Below are 24035 nucleotides of genomic sequence, written 5' to 3'. Positions count from 1 at the left end.
CTCATGTTTTAAACTGCAAGCAGGGAGACGTTTTAAACATTATGAAAAGAAGAGAAAATCTCTCCTGACAAATAAACGCTTTGAAAAATTAGATATTAGTACTTGTCAAGTGCTCTCCCTTCTCAGAAATACTAAAATTGCATATTAGAATGGAAGGATCCTTACACAATGCTCCCTCCTAATGTCGCAACAAATAAGACTTTAGGAACAATTTCAGAGACAAAAGATTATATGAAACACCCAGCTCGTCCCCTTATGGGAAATTTCTCTCTTTAACATCCCAGGCTCAATCATGTCCTAATGTGAAATTACAGATTTTTCAAATTACCATATAAAACTGCAAAAAAATTACACTTGTGACCACCGAAGAGATAGCATATACTATCAATTTGATTTTAAGAGGCATACATCTTTTATACTACCTGTCATTTTTATAATGCCTTTTACATATTTAATCAATACATTTTAACATTCTATATACTTTAAGTGCAATATACAATAAATATTCAAGTTTCATCTTAAACATGCTTTAGCCTTTAAATTGTTAAAACTGCAGTGCCCTTTCAATCTCCTTACATAATGTCATAAAATATACATTTCAAGGTAAATGAAGTCAGCTACTTCAATTTAGTCCCTCAAACTGGTAGTAAATGAGAGGTTAACACTATGGTGCCAAACCCATTATTGAGTAAATTTAGCACCTTGGACAGCTCTGTAAAATCTTTATTGCTTTCCTGACCTGCTCGTCATGTTCTGTCTGTGTGTTCAGTGGCTCTCAGCTCTGATTGAAAGGCAATATATTAGATCCCCAACACAAACACGCTTGGGGGCTAGTTCACTGGGAGCGTAATGACATGGAGGTGAGAGCAATTTTCTGGTCACCGAAATCCAAGCACCTTGCAGGTCTGCTGCACTAACTCATAGAGGACCCAGAAATTTCCTTTCTCCTTCCCATTTGCAGAAATAACTAATAGAAGCTGAATCACATTGGCAAAGCTGAGCCAAAAGTGGGCTCTCCCTTAAACCCCACAGTTGATACCACGATGAAGGACATTTTAAAATAGGCGAGATATCATTTAAGGGAGTCACTTCCAGGACACAAAGTCAGGTTCATGCACTGTCCTCAAGACTGCTGGTCTGAAGCAATGCTGGCTGCTGACCCACCTACGGTGGCAACGTGCCTAGTAGAAAGCATGTCCTGGCTCTTTGTATTGAAGAAGGAGGCAACTCTAGGAAGTGAGATTCACAAGCTTCATTTTCAGAGGATTGAATGGTGATGAGAGCTCTGGGTATTGAATAAGGAGAAAAAGGAACAAGTAGATTATGTTATTGAAAAATGTTATCACCAAAAATATATTAGTTTAAAATATACAGCCTACACTGATAGTTGGAATTTTTCAGGCACAAAAACTTCAAAGATCTTGGAGTTTATTGTGGAGTTTACCTTCCCTCCTCCCTGGTTCTGTGAAATTAATTAAAAGAAGAAGCACTGCTCTAAATCCTCAATGATACTGTTCCAAGATTGAAGTTTGCAAGTGCAGTTTCTGACTGCACCTTATCTTGCTTTTGACAAACAGAGACTTGTATTTTTTTTTCCCTAAAATGAAAGAAAAATACCTTCTCTGCCAAGCCCAAACACTGGCATAAATATTTATTTGAAGAAATAAATGAATATAGACCCAGAGAAGTCAAATTTTGGTAAATAAACTAACTTGATCCTGTTTTGTTTTCATCTTTCCTAAGAGCCAGATAAAGCCGTGAGGTTTTAGTGAAGGCAGCACAAGCTGATTTGATCTGGGGCTAGGGTTTACTGTGCCCATACCATAGTAAATTATTAACTGCTGTTGTCAGACAGCACTGCAAACAAAAAGTGGTAGATTATCTTGTAGCTTGCATTAAGAAAATAAAGAAATTATTTCAGATGTATTGATTCAGACCCCATTGATTATATAATGTTTTTCACTCCTTATATGAAAAATAACAGAACTGTTTTATAAATGGGGTCTAGCAGCTTAAGGCAAGCATAAATGTTTATTGAGAACTGAAAACCCCTCTATCTCATTTTTGAATTTAGGACATTATATATGTCATAAGTAGTTACTGCAGTATGACAACTATTTTATCTTATAGAGAATTTAAAATCGAAAAATGCTAATATGTACCTAAAAGCGTGTCATTTCAAGAGTTGTTCAAGAATTTTTGAAGAGGCTATGGTGACAGCAAAATGAATGCAATTATATCCCTATTTTCTGATCAGTGTCTGCAGTATGTGAAAATTGAACAGCACTGCTTCTCCATGCAGAAATCTATTGTGTAAAATGTTTAAAGTTAAACTTCTTTTTGAAACTTTACCCACAGCAAAAAAATTATAAACATATCTTGTTGCAAATCACTTCTGATAACCACACCACGCCTTCATGTTTGCTTCTCTGATAAACCTCCATTTTATTAGTATCAAGCTTAACTTTCCTTTTCACATTCCAGTATAAATGAATCTGCAGAAAATTAGGGCTGAATGAAGAGGGAACGATTTCTTGTGGTTAGAATGAAAAAACATTACCACCACACACATTTTTGTAGAGCGCCCTATATTATTAGAAACAAGCATGCTAGCTAAATATGGAAGCCCACCTCAATGAAAAGGAGACATTTTTTCTTCAACTGGAGTGAACAGTGGAGCATGTATCTAGAAGGAGAATGAATGAGCAAATGGGGAAAATGACAAACAATACTGAAATAGCAAAGCATTGCTATAAAAGAAACAGACTCTGCCAGTCATGAAAATTGGTGCAGAGGGAGCTTCCAGGGGCAGGAGAATTCTTTTGTAAGAACCTCTGACAAAACAGTGCATTGCCCCAGTAGATGGGTTTACTACATCGCCCCCTTATATCATGACTCTGCCATGCAAGGGAGATAAACAAAAGAAGTTTAATGCTACATGCTTCTAGTTGCTGAAGATTGATTGGACACCTCTTGAAAATGACCTGTCTGATAAGGTCATGGTTCCTGGAATAAGCAATTAAGTGCAAAATAAACACATCTTAGGGATTCATAACATGCACCAACTGACATCCATCATAGTAATCTAGTAAATGACCTCGCAATTGTATTCAGCAATAAACATATGAGTGCTTTATCGTGCTTATGGCACACTACTGAGTGATGTATTTTATCTTGCAGTACCAATGATGCTCACCTTTTGACTTGATTAAGTGTGTACGTGAATAGGGATAAATTGGTGATTTAACGCCATTCGGGGGTTCTTTTAAAGCAGTGCATTGGCAAAGGATGGCCAGAGGAAAGTGGAACGCGATCGTGTGAAAAGATAATGACATCCTGCCTTCACTCAGAGGACTGTATCTGTTTTTCTCCTTGACAGGAAGTGATACTCAAAAGGGCTGCAGATCTGGTGGAAGCGCTGTATGGGATGCCACACAACAACCAGGTGAGCATACTGGGTCTAGAACCTTCCACATTCAACGGAAGCGCCTGCAGTCCTTATTGGAATGAAAGAGTATGAAAAATACAAAAGCTCTTGCACGAGTTCAGAGTATAAGTCATTCGGACCTAAAGGGTTGCAAGGCCATTCAAGTCTTCTCTCTTCTTTTGTAAAACTTTTAACGCCTTTTCTAGGGAATAATTTTTTCTTACGAGAAAAGGTACTTTATTTAAAAGGACTCTTCTGTGGGAATGTAGTTCATCACTGAAGAAGAGAGTTATCGGTGCTTGATTTTATTCCTCTCAGGTTTTCAAGAAAATTTAGGAGGAAAAGGGGGGTTTAATTTCTTCTCCTAAAAAGTATAATGAGGCCTGAATATTGTCTGCTTCCATTTCGTAGAGCAACTCCATGTATCTGATTCAACTTGCTCAGGAAACTGAGTCTGAGAAATCCTCCTTCCTTTCTCGTGTCACTTGAATCAGTGTCCAAGGGACACAGTCCCATTAATACTCAGGGACACAGGTCATCATGTAAACTTGCCCTTAACTTCATCTGGGGAGATGAGTTGCAGGGTGTGTGTGTGTGTGTGTGTGTGTGTGTGTGTGTGTGTGTGTGTGTGACCCCCAGAGTTCTCTGTGTTACCTGTGGGGAAGGAAAGCCCCAGGTTGCTGTCCTGTACTGCCAAGTAGTATAGAGGACTGGCTGAGTTAATGGGCTTTCAGAGTCAGACGAACAGGGTTATGCAGCCCAGCTCTCTCCTTAAATAGGTAAGTGTCCTGAAGTGAGGTCTTGGCCTCTCTGAACCTCAGTTGCCCCATCCGTGGTATGGGCGTGATGATGATGAGACTGAACACACAGGTTGGTTGAGAGGGCTGCAGAAGTTAGTGCCGTTAACCATGGAAAGCCCTAAGCACGGCCTGTAGTAAACACTCGGAACGTGGTACTCCTGGGAATCTGGGCAGCTAAGGGGGATGTTCCTGTTACTTTTCAGGAGATTATTCTGAAGAGAGCAGCTGACATCGCAGAGGCCCTGTACAGTGTCCCCCGCAACCACAGCCAGCTCCCGGCCCTCACTAACACCTCGGTCCACGCGGGAATGATGGGCGTGAACTCCTTCAGTGGACAACTGGCTGTGAATGTCTCCGAGGCGTCGCAGGCTACCAATCAGGGTCAGGAGCCCCACTCTTCCCCTCCCCATTTCCCTGCCCCTTCCCAACCTCAAGCTACCCCACCCCCATTTATTTGGCACAAAACAGTGTTTATTTTTTAAAATTCTTTTTTTTTTTTTTTTTCCCCAAAAGGGGAGATTCCTAGTCTGTGTGTATCAGATACTATTGTAGAATTTTGGTTCTAGCCATCATGTCTGGTAACTTGGTGGAGGGGCTAGAAAGGATGCATGCATTTAGTTATCTCACCATTTGACTTTTCACTGTAAACCAGGAATGAGAGATCACAATGAGGGTTGGAACTAAAGTTCTGGAGGGGCCAAAGCACATCATCCTCGCCCAGGGAATAGGAATTGGTTACCTCCAGGATATGTCTCTTAGATTGGGATTTATTTCTGTTCCCAAATGATAAGTTATAGGTCCTGCATTGCCACTTCTCACAGGCCCGCTAAGTATCTATGATCTCCTGAGAAATGTGTCTTTTGCTCGCTTCCCATTTTAATCATGGAGCTAGCACCACCAATCCACCCATGAATCACCTGGCCCCTTCCCTTCAGGATGCGGCGATGGGGCAAGAAACAGAGACCTTCCTTTCCCCAAGCTTCTCAGACCCGCCACCCATCCGGACGCTACCCTCATCCTTGGTTTTGCCCCCGCCCCTCAGGTTTCACCCGCAACTCAAGCAGCGTATCACCACATGGGTACGTGCCGAGCACCACCCCTCAGCAGACCAACTATAACTCGGTCACCACGAGCATGAATGGATACGGCACTGCCGCCATGTCCAATTTGGGCGGCTCCCCGACCTTCCTCAATGGCTCAGCTGCCAACTCGCCCTATGCCAGTAAGTAGAGATGTGTGTCCTGTGTTTCTGCACATTTTTGCTCTAAGAACTGGGCGTTGTGCTGTGTGGCCCACTGTGCAGGTCTCCCCAGTCTGAGGACCCCCTGCCCCACCAGGCGTAGACCCAGGTGATGGGACCAAAGCCGGCACCGTCCCCAGCAGGAATCTCTGCCCTCCTTGCTCACCGTCCTCCCCATCTCCCTCACAGAACTTGGCTGCAACCAAAACAGCAGCGTGATGTCATTGCAGGAACCCAAGCTTCCAGTCAGATGGAGTTGGGTTTGACTCTTTCTTCTACCAGTTACTGACTGACTGGTGGCTACGGGCAGGTTCATCTCCCCTCTAAACCTCAGTTTTCTTTATCTGTAAAATGGGGAAGGAACCAGCACCCGCTCCCATACATTTGTTGTGAGACTTGGATAAAATAATGCACGTAATGAGCTCGTCCTGAGGCCTGGCCCATAGGAGATGCAGTCAACAAATCTCGGTACTAATCATAATGACAGAATGATAATATTAAGTGGTGCTGGTAGTATAGCATACTAACAACTATCCAAACTTCTTAAAATCTCTTTTTTTAGTGCTTGGAAATTTTTTTCCCCTTTGTGTTTGATATGTACAAAGAAAAAACGAAAACTGAACAAATCAAAAAACACACTTTATTTTTTTCCAAAAATTTGGCATGATGAAAAACAAATTACACACACACACACACACACACACACACACACAAGAAATTGTTCTTTGGTGTCTCGTCCCTGTCTTAAAGAAGCTTAGCTTAAAGGATTTTTTTGTGCAATGTTTGTTTGTTTAGATTGCATCTAAAGAACCTCAGGAAACTGGCATCTTTCTTTACATATAAAATGTCATAGGCTGTGTTTGCGCAATCTCTTGATCGCCCTTTGAGGATTTTTACATAGAAAACCAAGTTCATCTTGGACAATGTGGGTGGCTCTTCCGGTGTATAAAATACGTAAACTCTTAGAATTTTGTGGGATGATAGCAGCTGTGTTGTTTGTTAAATGAAAGAATGGTCATGTTTTTAAAACGAGAGTCTCAGCTAAAAATACGGAAAACGACGCTTTCTCTCATAGTGGAAATGTGGAGTGTGCTAGGCTGTTGAAAAAGGAAAGATCATTCTTGGCCTTTGTGAGAAGTTATTTCTGAAAGTAATACTTAGGACCATTTACCTTCTGGGTGAATTTGTAGGCTCAGTGTGTGCTAAATCTCTATATTTCTTTATTTCTACTTGATCTGCTTGGAATCAGCAGCTTGTTGAACATTTAAAATTCCCCCTAATAATCTGCATATATTACGTCTGTCTGCTTGAGCATCAATGTTTGGGGCCAGTTTCACATTAGATTTTGATTCATCAAAAAATTGTTTCTCACAGATCTATCATTTCAGTGTTCTCCCTTCTACTCACTCAATCAGAAAATGCTTCAATCATGACCTGAAAATTAAAAGGTGGCATTCTTAATTAAATCAATAACCTAATTGCTATGTGGTAGCAATTCAATTGAGGGGCTTGGATTGCTCTGTCTTCCCAAGCCCTTGCAGACACCCAGCGACTTGAGCCTGAGATTGCATCCGTCAGACTACGAAACTTCGAACATTTAATTTCCATTAATTGATTTCCTCAGTGCTCACAAATATAGTATTAAATTCTCAAATAGGCTCTCAGATGGGACAGTTTTATCTGCATAAATGCAAATAAAACAATAAACACAAAGCCCAGCTGATTTGAATTTTTGTCTCCATAATATTTAATTATTCATAAACCACTCACGTTGAAAAATTCCAAACAAACAGAATAAAAAATAAGACATTCCACTGGTGAACACACTTTCTGGTATAGTGGCTGATATCTAATAATGTTATAACAAATGGAACTGCTTGACTATATTTCACCCCTTCCTCTGTTAACGCCCCCTCCCCAAACTCCCCACCTCTAAATACACATAATGATCGCATTTGCCAGGGAGATTAATTGCCTTCCTCAGTGAACCAGCAGGATTTCAAGTCCACGAATATTTAAAAATCAAACCTCCAGTGCAGGAGTTTTGCAATTTAAATGGGTGTTATTATTGAGCGTATTTTCACATTTACAAATCCTCAGAGATGTATAAAAATGCTGGTCTCATTAAAAGAAAAAGTACAGTTTAGAAAATGTTTGTGAAAATTCTGATGATGGCGGCTCTGTGTTCTGCTCCATAAAGCATCCGGTGCGTCTGGATTGTGTGGTGCTGAGGGCTGATTACACGGGGTCATTTCCCCCCACCACACCCCGATGGCAATGGCTGTCTGTGACCAATTTGATAACCACTTCCCTAACTTTCCAAAGCCAGTAGGCCGAGGGCGAGGCCATCTAACTGGCAATTTGGACTCTGGTGTGCTCATGGGAAGGGGCCTGTCTGATGGCCATCTGTTTGCTTAGCAGGGTAGCCTAGTAGAAAGAGCACTGCATTTGGGTTTGGTTCCTGGCCTCACCTTCCAGCTATGGCCCTGGGGCAAGTCGCTGGACTATTTTCTGAGTCCCAGCTCACTGGGTTTGCTCAGGTGTCAAAAGGATGTAATAGGTCCCAATTTAAGCTTGCTTGGCCAATGACATAGACGAAAAAGATGTGAAGATTCTTGCAGGTGATAAAGCAATACATAATGTTTGTTTATTACATAATGTGAAAAATAATACAGTAAAGGAGGAAGTGCCTAGAATTTGAATTAAGTGCCTGAAAATCATCAGACAGGATTCATACTTTTTCCCAGGAGATGGAGGAAATGGAAGGTGAGTGTGTGATGGCACCAGTCCTGAGTGTAGAGGGCTTTCATGTGCTCAAAATCTGTCTCCTAAAGTGACCTGAGATTATTAGCAACTATCAAAAGATGAATGAAAGGCCAGGCAGAGAGGACCGTGGTTGGTGGAGAACGTGCATCACCCAAACTCTTTCGTATCCCCAAGCAGCTAGGTTTTCTCTCTCTCTGAACTGCCAAAGGTCTCCTATCATTGATAATTCACGTCCCCACCACTCCCAGACTGTGAGTATTTACATAAGGCTCCGATCCTGCTGCTTATTAGTTCACACTCATCTCTGTACAGCTCCGCGGGGGACAGAGAGAATTTGGAACTTTTTGACTTGTAGTCCTGCGTTATTCACACATGTTGTACCTGGCAGACTGTTTATCCACCTGGCTTCCTACCTACCTCTATCTGTCTTGTGGAGCATGAAGATACAGTCATATCCTTCAGGAAGCTGTAGCTACATGGGGAGACAGGCCACACATACACACCACCATCTGCCAGTGCCTTAAGCTGGAACCCTCGTGTTGCCTTCAACTCACTCTTCTTCCTCACGCCTCTCCTTCCACTGGTGAACACACTCTCTCAGGCTGGCCTCCTCCTGTCTCTTGTATCCCCAGACCCTTTGCTAGAACCTTAGTTTAGGCCCTACCTGGAATGCTTCCCCTGACACCTCCTCCATGAAGCCTTCTTTGGTCTCCCTTCCCTGCCTCCCCAGAGTTGGCCATACTCACCTTTGAGGCTATCATGTGGTACTCTACCCCTTATAAGAGCGCTCTTGTTTCCTGGCTTGGGATGCTCTAGCACGCTGCCTGGTACATAGTCGGCCTACAACAAAAGGAAACACATGCCGCGTACCAAATGATGAGAGCAGACAAGACCCTCAGAGTTCAGGGAAGGCTCCTGCTAGAAGGGCGGCCTGAGAAGGATGGGTGTCAGGGTTGGAGCTGAGCTGCCTTGTGTCAGGACACCAGGAGAGGCACTGATTTCTCTTTTCCCATTGCCCCTTAGTCGTGCCATCCAGCCCCACCATGGCCTCCTCCACAAGCCTCCCCTCCAACTGCAGCAGCTCCTCCGGCATCTTCTCCTTCTCACCAGCCAACATGGTCTCAGCCGTGAAACAGAAGAGTGCTTTTGCGCCTGTGGTCAGACCCCAGACCTCCCCACCTCCCACCTGCACCAGCACCAACGGGAACAGCCTGCAAGGTAAGCCCCAGGCCCCACCTGGGCCAACCAGACGCCCTGACTCACCTTCCCAGGGCCTGAAGCAGATGCGCCACTGTTGCGAGGGGAATGGCCTTGGGCCTGCCTGCTTCTGTCCACCCTCATCTATTCTGTTCCTTTGTGTTCACCCTCGTTGGCCCTGGTCCCTGACCCCCCTGGCATCCCTCCTCTGCTGGAGTTGCCTGAGCAGTTCTCTTTCCAACTCCAGCAATTCTGCTCAGGCCCGGGATTTGCTCGAGAATACTGTTTCCACTTACTAATGCCATCGTTTCTCTTTCCTCTCTCATTCCCTGTGGTCGCCATAATCAGATCAGTCTTTTGTGGACTCTAGCAAGTTCTCCACTTCAGGGTCTCTCCCGGGACTGGCCTTCTCCTGAAGTAGGTTCCCTTCCTGTTGCCTGTGTCAGCATGCACATTTGGTGGGGCTGATAATGGGGAGGTGGTGAGTTGGCCAAGCCAGAGCCCTGAGGTTACAGCATCTTAGACCAAAGACCCAAGACTTACTACTGGGAACCAGAAACCTCAAAGTGCTACTAGAGGACTCTGGTTCATATCAAAACTGTTCGATTTCCTCCCCCTCATTGAATATGGAAAATAACAGAGTAACCAAATTTGAGGTGACCTTTCTATTCATTGAGAAGAAACCCAACCTTTTAAAACGGGTCCCACCATTTCTTACACTTTTCTTACTGGCACTGAGTTGTGGTGTTGACCTGCATGACCTCCCTCCTTCCCCACAGTGGGATTGTGTGATCAGCACTCAGAGCCCCTACCTTAGAGACGAGAAAGTGAAAGGTTAGCGAGGTTATGGAATGGCTTGACTTCAGACAGAGGTCGGTGGCAGAGGCTGGCTTCAAACACAGGCTCAAGAGTTCATCTCCTCCCTCCAGCTTCCAAGCACTTTACTGCTCAGAGGGGGCAAACAGGATGTATCCAGGATTCGTAAGGCAGCTGGCAGGGAAGTAAGATCAAGAAGATCATCAGCTGCCATTCCTTGAGCACTGACCAGTGCTAAGCACTGAGCCTGCTTTATCTTACTTAATCCTCACAACTTCCTGATGAAACATGAGGACAATTATGATCTCCATTGTACAGAGGATAAAACTGAGGCATAAGGAGAGAAAACACCTGCCCATAGGCGTAGCCAGAAACAGTGGGGATGAATATAAACCCTCAGAGTCTATGCCCTAACCCTTAGCCTACCCAGCGCCCCACGGAGCCTTCCTTCACAGCCGGCTTACCCATCTTCACTGATGGAGGTGAGTCATGGAGGTCGAGAGGGGTCGGGGGGCAGCCCTGTTTCTTACGTCTCTGTCTATTTACACTTCTATACACGTACTCTGTACAGGACACTTTACACGGATGCAAACTTACATCCATTCTCTTGAAGACCCTGTGAGGTTGGTGCTACTCCCATTATATAGATGAGGAAATCAAGGTCCCGTTTGCTCAAGGTCACATATCTAGTAATGGTGGAGCCCAAACTGAACCCCATCTGTGTGACTCCTGAGCCTGAGCTCCTGCTTCCTTTTCTGACTCCATAAGGGCTCAGCAAGGCACTCCTCAGAGACCTGCTGGCCAGTCTGCCCAGCACAGCCAAGGTCAGTGCCCCTGCCCCCTCCCTGAAATATACATACACTGGCAAAGCCATCTTCTTAGAGGGAAAAGGAAGATAATCGGACTGTGGAACGACATTTCGGGCAATATTACTTGTGATAGGAAATGCCCACCCCACAAAGGGGAGCCACCCATTCACGCAAGTCTCTTTTTCCGCGAAAAATAATGCTTTGGCACGCTCAGTACACCTCCAGCTGGCAAACTGAGAATATAATGCTTAAGCGAACATAACTTATAATGGGTTTAAACAAGGATAAAACCCATGGAAAGCAGAAATCTACCGTTCTTGAACTGCCAATCACAACGCTTGTTAAACACAGACTTGATGTCAGGATGAAGGTATAAATGGGGTTTGTAATCCGCCGTGGAGGGCTGGCGCTTGAGAAGAAAAGGCCCACGGCTCTTGCAGGGTCACAGCCATATCACTGGCCACTGGTGACTGAAGTGGGCAGCCGTTCTGTGAGGCCGAGTGTCTTTTCATGCCATGTGGGCCAAGGAGAGAGGAGGAAGGGACTGAAAATAGGGACTCAGCTTGAATTTTAGAACCTCCTGGATCTAGGGAACTTGTGGTGGTGTAGGGGTGTGTGTGTGTGTGTGTGTGTACGCTTAAGTAATGATGAAATGGCATCAAGACAGGGACACATAGAAAGTTTGTGCATTTGTCACCCCCAGGGCATTTCTAACCCATGTCTGCACAGATTCCGAAAGTACAGAGACTGCTCCCCCCTTCTGATCCGCAGCTGAGTCTCCATCACGTTTCTAATGCACAGCTCACAGCTGGGAGGGTTTAGGGTGTGACTCAGGGACACGCTTTGTGCTGGATTTGCTATTGTGGATGACACTGCCCTTTCCTTCTAGTTGAGCATGTGTCCTGGAGATGCTTTCTGGTGGTTTTTGTTTTTCCAATACTGTCATGTATCAAACATCCCTAGTTTTGGGGAGGTGGCAGCAGAGGAGGAATGAGTAGAGAAGTTAGTCACGTTAACTGATACCATCTTGGAAGCTGTCCTCCCTCCTGCCCACTCCACTCCTCACCACCCACTCACCAGGCAGGGCCCACACACCTGGGGTCACACGTCTGTCCCCTGCACGCTGTCCCTGCGGACTTGGGTGTGATGCATCACTGTTTTCAGGGAGCTCTTGCCTTGGAGTCTCCCCCGAGAAAAGTGACATTCTGACTGGAGGCTGCTAGACCCATAACTAAAGAATTACTTCATCTTCAGCTGTCTAAATTCTACTTCTATTAAAAAAAAAAAAGAAAAGAAAGGACACAGGTGGGTTATAGAATTGAGGGTGAGAATCTCTGAAGTGTTGCATTCCTCCTCCTCCTTTTCATTGTTACAAGTAACACCTGCTTCATTTGGACCCACCTCGTTCAGAGTTGTGATCATTAAGACAGGGCAAGTGATGAAGGAAGAGTTGGTTAAGCAAACTGACCACATAAACAAGATTAGAGGTGACACATTTAGGCTGTTTTAAGTGTTTTAAAGGTCTGTTTACCTCCAACTACCACTCTGCTAATTGTCCATCATTCTTTTTCTTTTTTTAAGCCAACTCCTTAGAGGCCCTTTTCCCCAGCAGCCCTTTCTCAGCCTCCTCTGGTGACAGCACTCATGTTTATTCCCCAACAGATACGCACTGTGGTCCCACATGATGGTGATGACAATGGTCACAGCCACTAACGTGGGAGGGAGGGCTTCTTCCCAGCCTGGATTTTTCACTGCCTCATGTGTTCCTCCCAACCAGTCTTAGGTATAGTCTGTCTATTGTCCCCATTGTACAGATGCAGAAACTGAGACAAAGCCAAGATGGCTCATCCAGAGTTATGCAGCTAGCACATAGGGGGAGGCTGGGGTTAAATCCCAGGCCGACTGACTACTATATCAGCCCCTGTGCTATACGAAATGGTCATAGTCAAGCCACTGGGCTAGGACCATGTGGACCAGAAAATGCTGACCTTAAAAGCTTTTCCTGTGTTAGGGGAAACATGACACCACGGGAAAGAAAGCAGATCTGTCTGGGAGAGGCTGGATGCCCAGCTGTGGAAGTGCAGAGGAGGGAAAGATCAGGGAGAGTTCGGAGCAGCCTAGTGGAGAAGGGGGCCTTTGAACTTGACCTTGGGTGAAGGGCAAGTAGGATTTGGGACCAGGGAGACGGGGGAGGAGCATTTCAAGCAGCAGGATCTAGGATAACCTGAGCCAGAGTCACGTGTAGGGGGCTGTGCACCCTTCTGCAGCACAGGCACCAAGAAGCAGGGAGAAGGGGTCCTGAACAGGCGGTCCCTACCTGGGAGTCAGAAGCTCCATTCTTTTACTGATACTTTAAAATTCACAGTTTCTACTGTGATTCCAACTGGTTTTCTCTCCCAGGTAGCTAAAACCTTTGACGATTTACCATCCGTCTGAGAAATTTTTTAGGACAAAGCAACTCTATCTCAGTACTTCTGGGGTCCCATAGATGTTCTGTTAAAAAAAAAAAAGAAAAAGAAAATGTTATGGTCAAACAAACCTAGAAGATGGTGTTTACTGCATCACTGTCTTGGAGTCACAATGCACGTATGTTTAACTAAAGGCTCTGAGACACCCTGCGGTTAAACAAAAAAAGAGTCTCCCATTTTCTTCTCTGCACTTCTTTGCCCACAGAACACTTTTCCGAATGTTAACACCAGTGAACATCCCATGAAAAACTTTGGAAAATGCAGACATATTTTGAAGTTAAAGATTAAAACACAGAGAAATCTCCTTCCATTCTTATCTAGAGAACGTCATTGATGAATCCTGATCTTAGAGTCCCCAGGTGTGTCTGTTTTCAGAGCCCAAAGACCTGAGTCACCTCGTACGCTCAGCTATCGTCCTGGAGACATCCTTTCCCTTCTCCTAAAGCTGTGCCCCTACAGCATGGATTCTATGCAATTTCAGGCCTCAAAGGACTTCACTAATCAAGAGACAGGCAGCCCCAAGAATGCTGTCACCATGCCATTGGACCTGTCCCCAACGTGGGGAGTTGAAAGCCTAACCATGTCCCAGACAGCCTCCGCAGTGAAGAATTAAAAAGGCCAGAGTGATTTCACAAAAATTGTCCGCACGCTGTGCTGCTTTCTTTCCCCACCTCCCTGAAGCGCAGGCTGGCCGGCCTCACCCAACTCTCTGCAGCCTGGTAGCAAATCTCCTGGCATTGTCTTTCGCTCCACGCACATGTTCGGTTTGTGCAAAAGCTCTTCCCCCCATTCTGTTCCTGATTAGCTCCTCATTCTTTCTTACACATATGGTGGTTCAAGGAAGACCACATTCCACCCTCTCGCTCCAAACTCTCCCAGCTCGGCAAAACTTTCCGTTTTGTCTTTGTTCTTATCACACTGAAAAATGCATTGCCTCTCAAGCCAGTAGTTTTCTGCGCTTTGGTCAGGGCACGTGCTCACCCAGCAGCCAGGGGAATGGCAGAGCCTCCCGCGTCTTGTGATGTCTTTGGCACATGTTACTCTCTGAGACTGTCGTGTCCTCATGGAAATCTTCACGGGCCCCACTGGGCCAAGTGCGTGTGCCAGTGGCCTTTCTGGAACATTCTAAGCCTGAAACACCCATCCCTCTCACCCATGTAAGTAATCTTGGGGATTACAGCACGGATACAAGAAAAACAGCTTCTAACATTCCGGGAGCTTCCCTGCAGTCGTGCAATGAGGTTTCTTTATTAAACGGCCACTTTAGAGGCGCCTAAATTCAGAGGCCACAAAGGGAGCTCCTTTCCCAAAATTTACTCATCAGTGAGGGCTCCGCGTCTGGAGTTTAGGAAGTGACGGATGAGATTTAGGGAGCTGTAACCCCCTGATATTACGTGCAAAACTCTGGGTGTTAAGTACCTCTGGGGCTTCTTCTGGAGAGAGGTTCCCTGGCTTTTGTTAGACCCCCCAGAGGAATCTGAAGGCCAACGAAGGAAAGGTAGGAAACTGGGGTCAGACCACAGCCACCCCTAGACACCCCCAGATATGTATGCTTGTTTATTTGGTTTTAATTTTAACTTTTTGCTAACACATATAGACTGGGCTATTTTATCTTTAAAAAAATCCACCTCTCCACCTTCTCTAGAAGTAATTCGAAAGCTGGGGCGGCTGTGAGCAAGCATTCCAGCAATGGCAGCACGGGGGGAGCATTTAGCGTGCCACCCACCCTGTAGGAGGCAGACCTGGGCTGAGCCACCTCAGTCCCCACGGAGGGGACCTTCCTCACTTGTTATCCCAGCCTGGGCTCTCAAGGTGCTGGAGTTTTTGACTCCTGTGTTCCCGACTAAGAAGCAGTTATCTGTGGATTGGCAGCCCATCACTTAGCTTTGCTTTATAGCTTTTAATGTTGGCCCTGATAGAATTAGTTTAATCTAATTGATCTAACACACCATTCAGGTACCAGAACACTGAGTAGCTCTTTTTTAAAAAAATTCTGGTCATCTAGAATTAATTAAAAAAAAAAAATCCTGATGTTTTTAGGGCCCAGTTGATACATTTTGGCTGGGTCCACTGACTGAAATAGCAGGAAGTTGGTCAGTTTTCTACTTTGTATCTTATTGACGCTGCCTGATGTATGCTACAGGAGACTGCCCTTTAACGCCAGGCACACGGAGTAGATTTTGGCGGAAGGCATAAGGAGACACACATATTTTGCCAGAGGGTTAGAACTCCCATGGAAAGGCCTGCCTTTAGTAAAGGTGCCTGGACGCACCTCCAGCCTGGAGGAAAAGATCCTTAGGGAGGCAGGACCATGCTGAGATGTCACACGGCAAAGACCCTCTTACCCCCGCTACCTCCCCCTTGCCTTTGGAGCTACAGCATCTTGAATTCTCAAGGCTTGGATTGAAATACCCAGCTCCCCATTTCAGTCAAATCCAGGGCTCACTTGACTCTTAAGGGGACTGCATCTCCAATGGATCCCAAATCTTTGGGGGTTTAAGTTGGTCTGCATTTGGCAAGTGACACTTCCTGTTTCTAAGAAAAATGGCTTAGGATGGCTTACACAAAAGACTCCAGGAGCTTTTGGACTGCGAAACGGCTCTTGCAAAACAACATTTGGATGATTTACGTGTAAATGAATCAGAAACATGTGGATTAAATTTCCTTGTGAATACAGATGGGTTTAAAAATTAACGGAAAAAGTGTTTGGCAAAATACTTTTTTTTTTAATTGAATTGAAAATGCCAGGGCTGGGGTAGGGGCAGCAGAGGAACGTGGGGCGCACGGGGCTCAGAGCCTCACCTGGCCTTCCGACGTCTACTGCAGGATTTGCAGTAGTTGGGGCTCGCTTAAAAACAAAGGCACAGGGCTTTCCTGGTGGCGCAGTGGTTGAGAGTCTGCCTGCCAATGCAGGGGACGTGGGTTCGAGCCCTGGTCTGGGAAGATCCCACATGCTGCGGAGCAACTGGGCCCGTGAGCCACAACTACTGAGCCTGCGCGTCTGGAGCCTGTGCTCCGCAACAAGAGAGGCCGCGATAGCGAGAGGCCCGCGCACCACGATGAAGAGTGGCCCCCGCTCACCACAACTGGAGAAAGCCCTCGCACAGAAACGAAGACCCAACGCAGCCAAAAATAAAATATAAAAAAAAAACAAAGGCACATTCTCGCAGACATTAGAGTTGGGAAATTTAGAGGGTCACTTCCTAGATGCAGTCACCACTGACAAGGACACTCATTTAAATTTAGAATTGCCAACAAAAAGAAAGCAATGACTTCCTCTCCCTGCCTGACAGGATGCTAAGCCATCATTGGGAGCCAAAGATGGCTGCTGCCTCTTGCTTCTAATGTAAGCATCGCTCTCATCTCCACATATTTCAAAGCTGCCATCCGGAACTCTGCACTCATCCCTTTATTCCTCATACCCATCCTGTGAAGTGTTCCATATCGGATGGTACCTAGTTGATATGAGGAAACACAAGCCCGGAGAAGTTAAGCAGTTCGCACCGGTCACACAGCTCATTTAGCGGCAGAAGTTAAAAATAACAGCAGCCCACCTCTATTAACTAACTAGGAGCTGATCCGGGCTAAGCACTTCGCACTGGTTGTTTTATTTAAATCTCCAACAACCCTAACAACATCGCGGCCCTTGCAAATACGGATACACTGCATTTCTAGCTGAGGAAGCAGAGAGGTTCAAGGAGACAAGCAACTAGCTCGGGGGACATACTCAGCAGGCAGAAGAGCCAGGGGTGGAACGCCGTCCGACTCCACGCTTTTCTAAATACAGCTGTGCGTGGGCTCCTGACTCTCGGCTTTGCAAGATTTTTGATTATCTCATACGGCCTTCCCTTTGCCTAGGAGCTCTCTTTAGCTTTCCTAGGCTACAGTTTTCTAGGGACATGGTCAGACCATTCCAGAAACCCTGAGTGACGCAGTGGCATAGAAGACATCCTGCGTCCGCATCCTCCAGTGAACAACGCCTTCTGGAGCCAGTATCCCCGTCTCCCAGGCCTGAGGACCTAAATGGAGTCACTCAGATCGCTGCTCTGGGCCTCCGTCCTCGTGCCGACACGGAGCACAGGCAGAGCCACGGGTTGTGGTAGAAACTACTGGCTGTCACAAAGGACCAGTTTTTTATTGTATATTTTGGAAGCGAAAGGGAGGGGAAAAAAAAGAGTGACAAACCGAAAATTCTCACTATTTTGCAAGCGTTGGGCTGCAACTTTCCCAGCAGTATGCAAACTATGTGACTTTCCAGTTATGTTTTAAAATTGAAATCAGATTTGGAGGGCTGCTTAGGATCTTCTTTTCTGTTAAAGACACATACACATGCGGACATACTATCATTCTTAATAAAGTACATGTATATTTTATAACAAAAACTCCTTCCAGGGAAGATGAGAAAGCACATGTGTGGCTAATATTCAACCAACATAGTGGTGTGTGGGTGTTTTTTTCCATCTTTTTTTTTCTCTCTCTTTCAGTGAGAAGTTTGGATGCAAAACCATTTACTCTTGTCTTCTCTTTTCACAGCGATATCTGGCATGATTGTTCCTCCCATGTGAAAGAATTGCCTTGAAGAATTTTATTAATGAAGAGGTTGGATTCTGCTACAGAAAGTAATCTGATACAAGTCCCAGAGTGGAACTTTTAACTCAGGCCTTTTTAAGAGGAATCACAATAACTGCAGATTTTTAAACAAACAATATCACCGACCTTGCAAATACTGAAATTGGAAGGGATCTGCTAATGCAGGGTGTTGGTTACAGTTGTACCTCCCAAGTCCTTGGGGGGATATATTTATTCTGTGTTGATAAAAGCAAATCCTCTTTTTCTTTCTCTCTCTCTCTTTTTTTTTTAAAGCTTAACTCGGCAATCATTTGTCTTTTATAAACCATAAAGCTGTATACAAGGGACACTATAAATAAGACTCCATGTTTTAATTTATGATGTTTTTAAAGCTGTGTAAAAGGAGAATGAAATGGTGATATTTACAAAAAAGTTTAAAAAGAAAAAAAGAAAAAAAAAAAAAGCTTGTATGGGACAGAATAGGAATGCCAGTTAGATTTTTTAGAAAACTAAGGGTCGGCTTTTGCGCCTTAAAGCATATCAAGTGGTAGTTACTCGGACAGTGCATTTCCAATATCTAACTTAACATGCCACCCCTTAGCAGTGCAAGCTTATTTCTCTCTTTTGTATTGTTGTCTTAAGTAACTGTGTAAATAAATGCAGCCTGGAAAGTTAAAAAGTGATGTAAGTGATCACATTTTCCCCTTCTACTCAAAAATCCAGTGCCTCTAGACAGATCTTAAAACTGCATATTTAGACCTGACAGCACTCTCTCTCTTTTGCTTATGTCAACTTCTTCGGAAGCCGATGGCCTCTCGAGAGCTTGGTGGCACACGTGCTGTGTGAGAATCTCCTTTGAGACTTCATGGAACAGGGTCAGGCACAGAATTCCACATAATGCCCTCCAGTTATCAAACCAAAAGCCCACTTACACTCCGCCATTTACGTGGTTAAAGTTTACTCATCCTAAATGCTGAATTCATACCAATCCTTCAAAAGCTGACAAAAGCAACATGGCAGGTATTTCAGATTTCCCATTCGAGATAGCGCCTCTATCAGTCGACCCTTACCCATTTGTAACATAGTAGATTGAAACGACAGGTTAAGTGCTTTGGAATTAAGAATAAAAGGAAACTGGGAGAAAGGAGAAGAAGGTTGAGACCTCCAAAACATGGTTTTCTGTTTGATGGGAATTTTTGCTCTCATTATCTGGGAAGTGTTCTTAAAAATAGGAATTAATAGCAAAGATGCAGCAAAGCTCTGAGGATGCATTTGCCTGATATTTTTTTCTTTGCTGTTGTGTTTTGTATGTAGTTATAAATACTGTAGATTTTTTGTGATTTTTTGCCAAAGTTGTTGTTCTATTTATACATTTTAATGTCTTAAGACAGTTTTTCAATATCACAAAAAAAGATTTTACTGCATATTTTGCAAAGAAAAAAAAAGCTCACTACCTTTAGCTTGCACATACTTGCAAAGTTAATTAAAAGGCTTTTTGTTTTAAAGGGGATTTTGTAAGATATCCGTATAAATAATGTATTTATCTTTGGAATTTGTACATTGCTTTCCCCTTCCTGCTTTTCCTCCAACTCCCAGTTTATTTTATTGTGTATGTTTGCTATGTGAAAAGTGCGTATTTGTTTGGCCACCTATAGTTATATTAGCTGTTTCAATGTGATTTTTAAACATTTCATTTATAGTTATTTTTAGTATTGTTTTAAACCATGCTTAATTTTTTTTTAATTTTCACCCAAAAGCCATTGTCTATTTTTGTATTATTTGTAAGTTAAGAAGTTTTTTCCAATATATGGCAAAAAATAGTAGCATATTATTCTTGTAGCATTTAGTTCTGTAGATTAAAAAAAATATATCCTTTGCTTTGGAAGCTTACAGAAAAAAACCCTAATGCTGTTTTACTCTATTAATATGCATGGAACCTCTCCCTTTGGAGTGACGCATTTTGTGCATTAAATTCCGGGGAGAAACTTCATAGAAATCAATGAACATACTTTCTTTCCTAAGTCTGCTTGTATATTTCCTCTGTCTTTCACATAAATATAAACCAGCAGATTGGATGCCTTAACAATGCAAATCATATTCATTTCACTTGTACATTGTAACTGTGCACCAGAACTGTCAGTCATCACTAACATTCTAAGAAAAAAGAAAAAGAAAAAAAAGAAAAAAAAAAAAAAAACAAATCGAAAAGCACAAAAGAACTGTTTTGTTACCTTAAGACAATGTAACTTTTTCTAGTAGAGCAAGAAATTTACAACAATGCTGCAACTGTGCATGCCCCCATATGGATTTTGCAATGGTTTTCACTAGACTGTCAGAGTGCGATTTTTATGGGTTGGTGAGGGTGGGGGAGGGGTGTTGCGGGAGGGAAGGGAGGGGAGCAAAGCTGATTTTTCTTGGTGAGAAATAATAATACTGATGAATAATAATAATAAAACTGGAAAATGTAAGCAAAGTGGACGCATTGCTTCTCGGTACTCAGAAAGGTTGTCCGAATTCGTGTGCTAAGCGCTGGCCTGAAGATGTGTATAATTTAAAGCCATATTTTGTCTGGTGAGCCCCTTAACTGTTTGTGAAGGACCCCGGTCAGCCGGTGAGGTGTCGGGCTCAGACCTTGACAACAAACGCCACCCACTGTCAGCCATGTGTAGTGGTTAGAACTTTTCTTGAAAGTCCAAAGAGCCTTTAAAATGTGTATAATTTGTGTTTTGTTGCCTCTATTGATATTGATTAGATGAAAAGACGTTCTGGCCCTCTGACCCTCTCTCTTCTACACAGAACTTTTTACAAGTAAAAGATGTTACCCTAAATACAGAATATGGCTTTAAGAAGAAAATGAGATAGCGAATTCAATTAAGATTTCAGTTCGGGGGGGGTGGGGGGGGTGGGTGGGGGGGGGGGGAATACAGCTTCTGGATGACTGGATTGCAGGACATGCCCTGGCCTCACATTGTACTAGGATGCAGCTTAATGAAGTCATCTCTAAATCTAACCTTTCACCTTCTTATCAAACTTTTGGAATAGACACACACTGTACAGTTCAATTGTTAGAGAACCTAACTACTGTAGAGATTGTTATAATTTTTTTTTTTTTGCAAACATTCAAGCTGTAAAAACTTTTCAACTTTCACAATATTTAATTAAAGTTACTTCCTGTCTGTGATGGCAGCTCCTAGTTGTGTATTCATTTCTCTATTTCAGATGAGTCCGAGTCCAACATAATGTAAAAGGTCTGTGTTTGCAGTTACTCAGGACAGTGTTGACACCCAGAGAAAAGCAGCAAGAGTAGTCTGGGGACACCCACTTTCCCTCTTTGTCAATCCTTGGGGATTTGCTAATCTGGGATGCAAATTGAACACACACAGCGTATTGCTGCCCTCTGCTGGCAGCAGCTGGACGCGCAGTGCCCATACTGGCCCAAGGAGAGGCCAAAAGCCCCAAGGATTACACTAGGCAAGCAATGAGATCCCCCGGAAGTGACTGAATTATGAATCCAGGATCTGGCCACTCTGGAAAGCCATCCTCCGTGCTACAAGTCTGAACCAAGCTCTTCACATACAGCTGCTAATTAATCAATTAATTATGTGCCCTGGCTCATTGATGAGGAGGCATGTGTGAACACAGAACCTTCTATGATCTATAGTTTTAAACCCCATGTGGATAAGACACTTTTCCTGTTGGATAAAACCAAATTTATCTGGAGTCAAACATTCTACAAACACCCAATAGGTCCCTGCTCCTGTAAAACGATTTCACTTTAAGTTCCATCATCATCATTAGCCTTTCCAGTTGCACGTTCAATGCTTTCCCTACTTTTGCAATTATTGGACAGAATAAGGTTAATGATGCTTGTAAAATGCCTTGAAAACTCAGCAAATAGGCCATGGACCAACAGAAACTTGATGACCAGAGCTAATAGGTCGTCCTACAACCACCATCACAATCATTTGTAGTGTGCTTTGCTGATACACTTTTGCTCTGGATAGAGCCCAATCTGAGGTAATGAAAGAGTGTAATGAATAAGTTAATAAGTAGAGAAGCTACTATCTTCTTCTTTAAAAGAGATCTATGTTGATTAGTTTGGTCATACAATATACATTTTTGGAATTCTGTATCAGGCGCAGGTCTCCGTACTAGATGCAGAAGATTAAAAAAAAATGAACAAGAGGCCCCTGCCCGCAGGACACTCATAATCTCAGACAAGAGAAATCTATACTCAAAGCAGTTTAGAATGTTTAGGGCAAGAAAGTCATGTCATAATGCTCCACAGAATAAAATAGACATCCACACCTCTACATACTGGTTTCTACTTTCCTTAAGGCCTATTTCCTGGAAACATCCATTCATTCACGAAGACCTTGAGGGTTTATTGTACATCTGGCACCAGGTGAGGCCTGGTGGATTCTATAACAAGCACAGCAACACCGATCTTGCCCTCACGGATCTTACAGTTGAGCGAGGCAAGGAGACATTAAGCCACCGTACAAGTCTAAACTAACAAACCGATAATGGCGATGAAGAAAAAGTCTAGAATGCTCTGAAAGTATATTACAGTGGGATCTGATTTAACCTGTAGGGTTGGGGAAGGTTTCCAGAGAAAGTGACACCTAAGATGATATGTGAAGGATGAGGTAAGCAGGTGGCGTGGGCACCTTAAGCAGAGGGAATGAGGGCAGAGGTAAGGATCTGGCCTTTGGGCGTGAATATGGCCCAGTCAGGAACAGAAAGACTGTGTCTGTAGAGTATGCAAATGTGCAGGATGGCACCGTGGAGCTTGGGAAGTTCAATTCAGAACACGTAGTGAGGACCTACTATGTGCTTGGCACTGCGCTAGGTGCTAGGATGCACTAGACAAACCAGTCACAGGTCCAGCCTGCAGGGCCTCAAGCATAGCTCATAAACTCAATGCCCCGTATTTGTCCACAGGGACCCTGCTGGCAAACCATGAAGTGGGTGAGCTGGGGTAAGAGCAGACAAGGAACTCCTCGCTTGTTCCAGGCAGTTGTTCCCACATGGGAATGTGGCCCCAGTGACGCCCATCTTTCATTTTTCAAGAATGCCAGATACATTATTGAATTTTTTTTTTTTTTTGCAGTGAAATTCTCATTTTTTAAATGTTGTCATCTAATCCAAAAATGGTGCTTTCAAAACACTGCATTGGGCAAAAAAAGAAAGTCCACGAGCCTCTAAGAATGTCAGTTTGGGACATCTGGCCAAAAGACAAGTTACTAAAGGAGATGTTTACCCAGCTTGACTTGAGGGTCCTACTGCTAAGTCCTAGAACTAGGTCAAGGAAGGCTGCAAAGAAGGGCCTGCCTGAGGGGTGCAAATAGATGCTCTCCAGGCAGGTAAGGGAAAGCAGGGCATAGAAGGCCATGCTCAATGCCTCTGGAGCTGGCTGTAGGAGAAAAACAACATTAAATTAATCAAAAGGAATAGGAATCTGGGGAAATGGAATATATAATTGTGAAAAAACTCTGTATCCTACAGCAGCCATGTCAATGTTAAATATACAGATCACTTTTTTGAAAAATCTCCTTTTGCCTTGCCAAAACGCCCTCATCAAAAAGTTCATTTTTAAATAGATGTCCAGAGAAGTAAACTCTTTCTGGCACACCATGCTCATGGCCATGCCTGTCCTAGCAGGCTCCAAATCACTCACATTCTCAAGAATGTTGCTCCTGAATTATCATCCTCTCCCTCCAACATCTCCATTTCCTCTTCCTCAATATTGCTATCTAATCAGTCTACACATATTATCCCATCTTAAAGGAAAAGAAAAAACTCTTTGACCTCACTTTGCTTTCAGTCTGCCCATCATCTTTCTGCTCCGTTTTATAGCAAGTCTTCTCTACAGAGGTGTCTGTGTCTTTCTCTTCTTCTTCATCTCTATTCTCTTATTATCCATATTACAATAGATGTTTG

General features: G+C 43.8%; 1 protein-coding gene and 1 long non-coding RNA gene across 11 annotated transcripts in view; one reads left to right on the top strand and one right to left on the bottom strand.

The window, feature by feature from the left end:
* Positions 1–21273, top strand: part of EBF1 (EBF transcription factor 1) — a gene marked incomplete at its 3' end in the record, with an annotated part of 393745 nt that extends 372472 nt beyond the window's left edge. For 4 of the 7 annotated variants that reach the window (XM_082379092.1, XM_082379093.1, XM_082379090.1 and 1 more), the window contains exons 12-16: positions 3380–3445; positions 4431–4608; positions 5270–5449; positions 9257–9451; positions 18057–21273. In XM_082379092.1, coding sequence (XP_082235218.1) covers positions 3380–3445; positions 4431–4608; positions 5270–5449; positions 9257–9451; positions 18057–18088 — 651 coding nt within the window. Of the gene's footprint in view, positions 1–3379; positions 3446–4430; positions 4609–5269; positions 5450–9256; positions 9452–9778; positions 9847–18056 lie in introns of those variants that run through there. The other 3 variants (XM_082379096.1, XM_082379094.1, XM_082379095.1) reach the window with 1 other exon arrangement.
* The window catches only part of LOC309622884, a 745101-nt gene continuing 733305 nt past the window's right edge, over positions 12240–24035 (bottom strand). For 3 of the 4 annotated variants that reach the window (XR_014241177.1, XR_014241187.1, XR_014241188.1), the window contains one exon: positions 13443–13548. This is a non-coding gene — a long non-coding RNA (uncharacterized lncRNA). Of the gene's footprint in view, positions 12327–13372; positions 13549–24035 lie in introns of those variants that run through there. The other variant, XR_014241176.1, reaches the window with a different exon arrangement.

This window comes from Balaenoptera borealis (assembly GCF_965194805.1).
Source record: "Balaenoptera borealis genome assembly, chromosome: 2".
Classification (NCBI taxonomy): Eukaryota; Metazoa; Chordata; class Mammalia; order Artiodactyla; family Balaenopteridae; genus Balaenoptera; species Balaenoptera borealis.
Note: the sequence above shows the minus strand (reverse complement) of the source record. Positions and strands in the feature narration are given on the sequence as shown.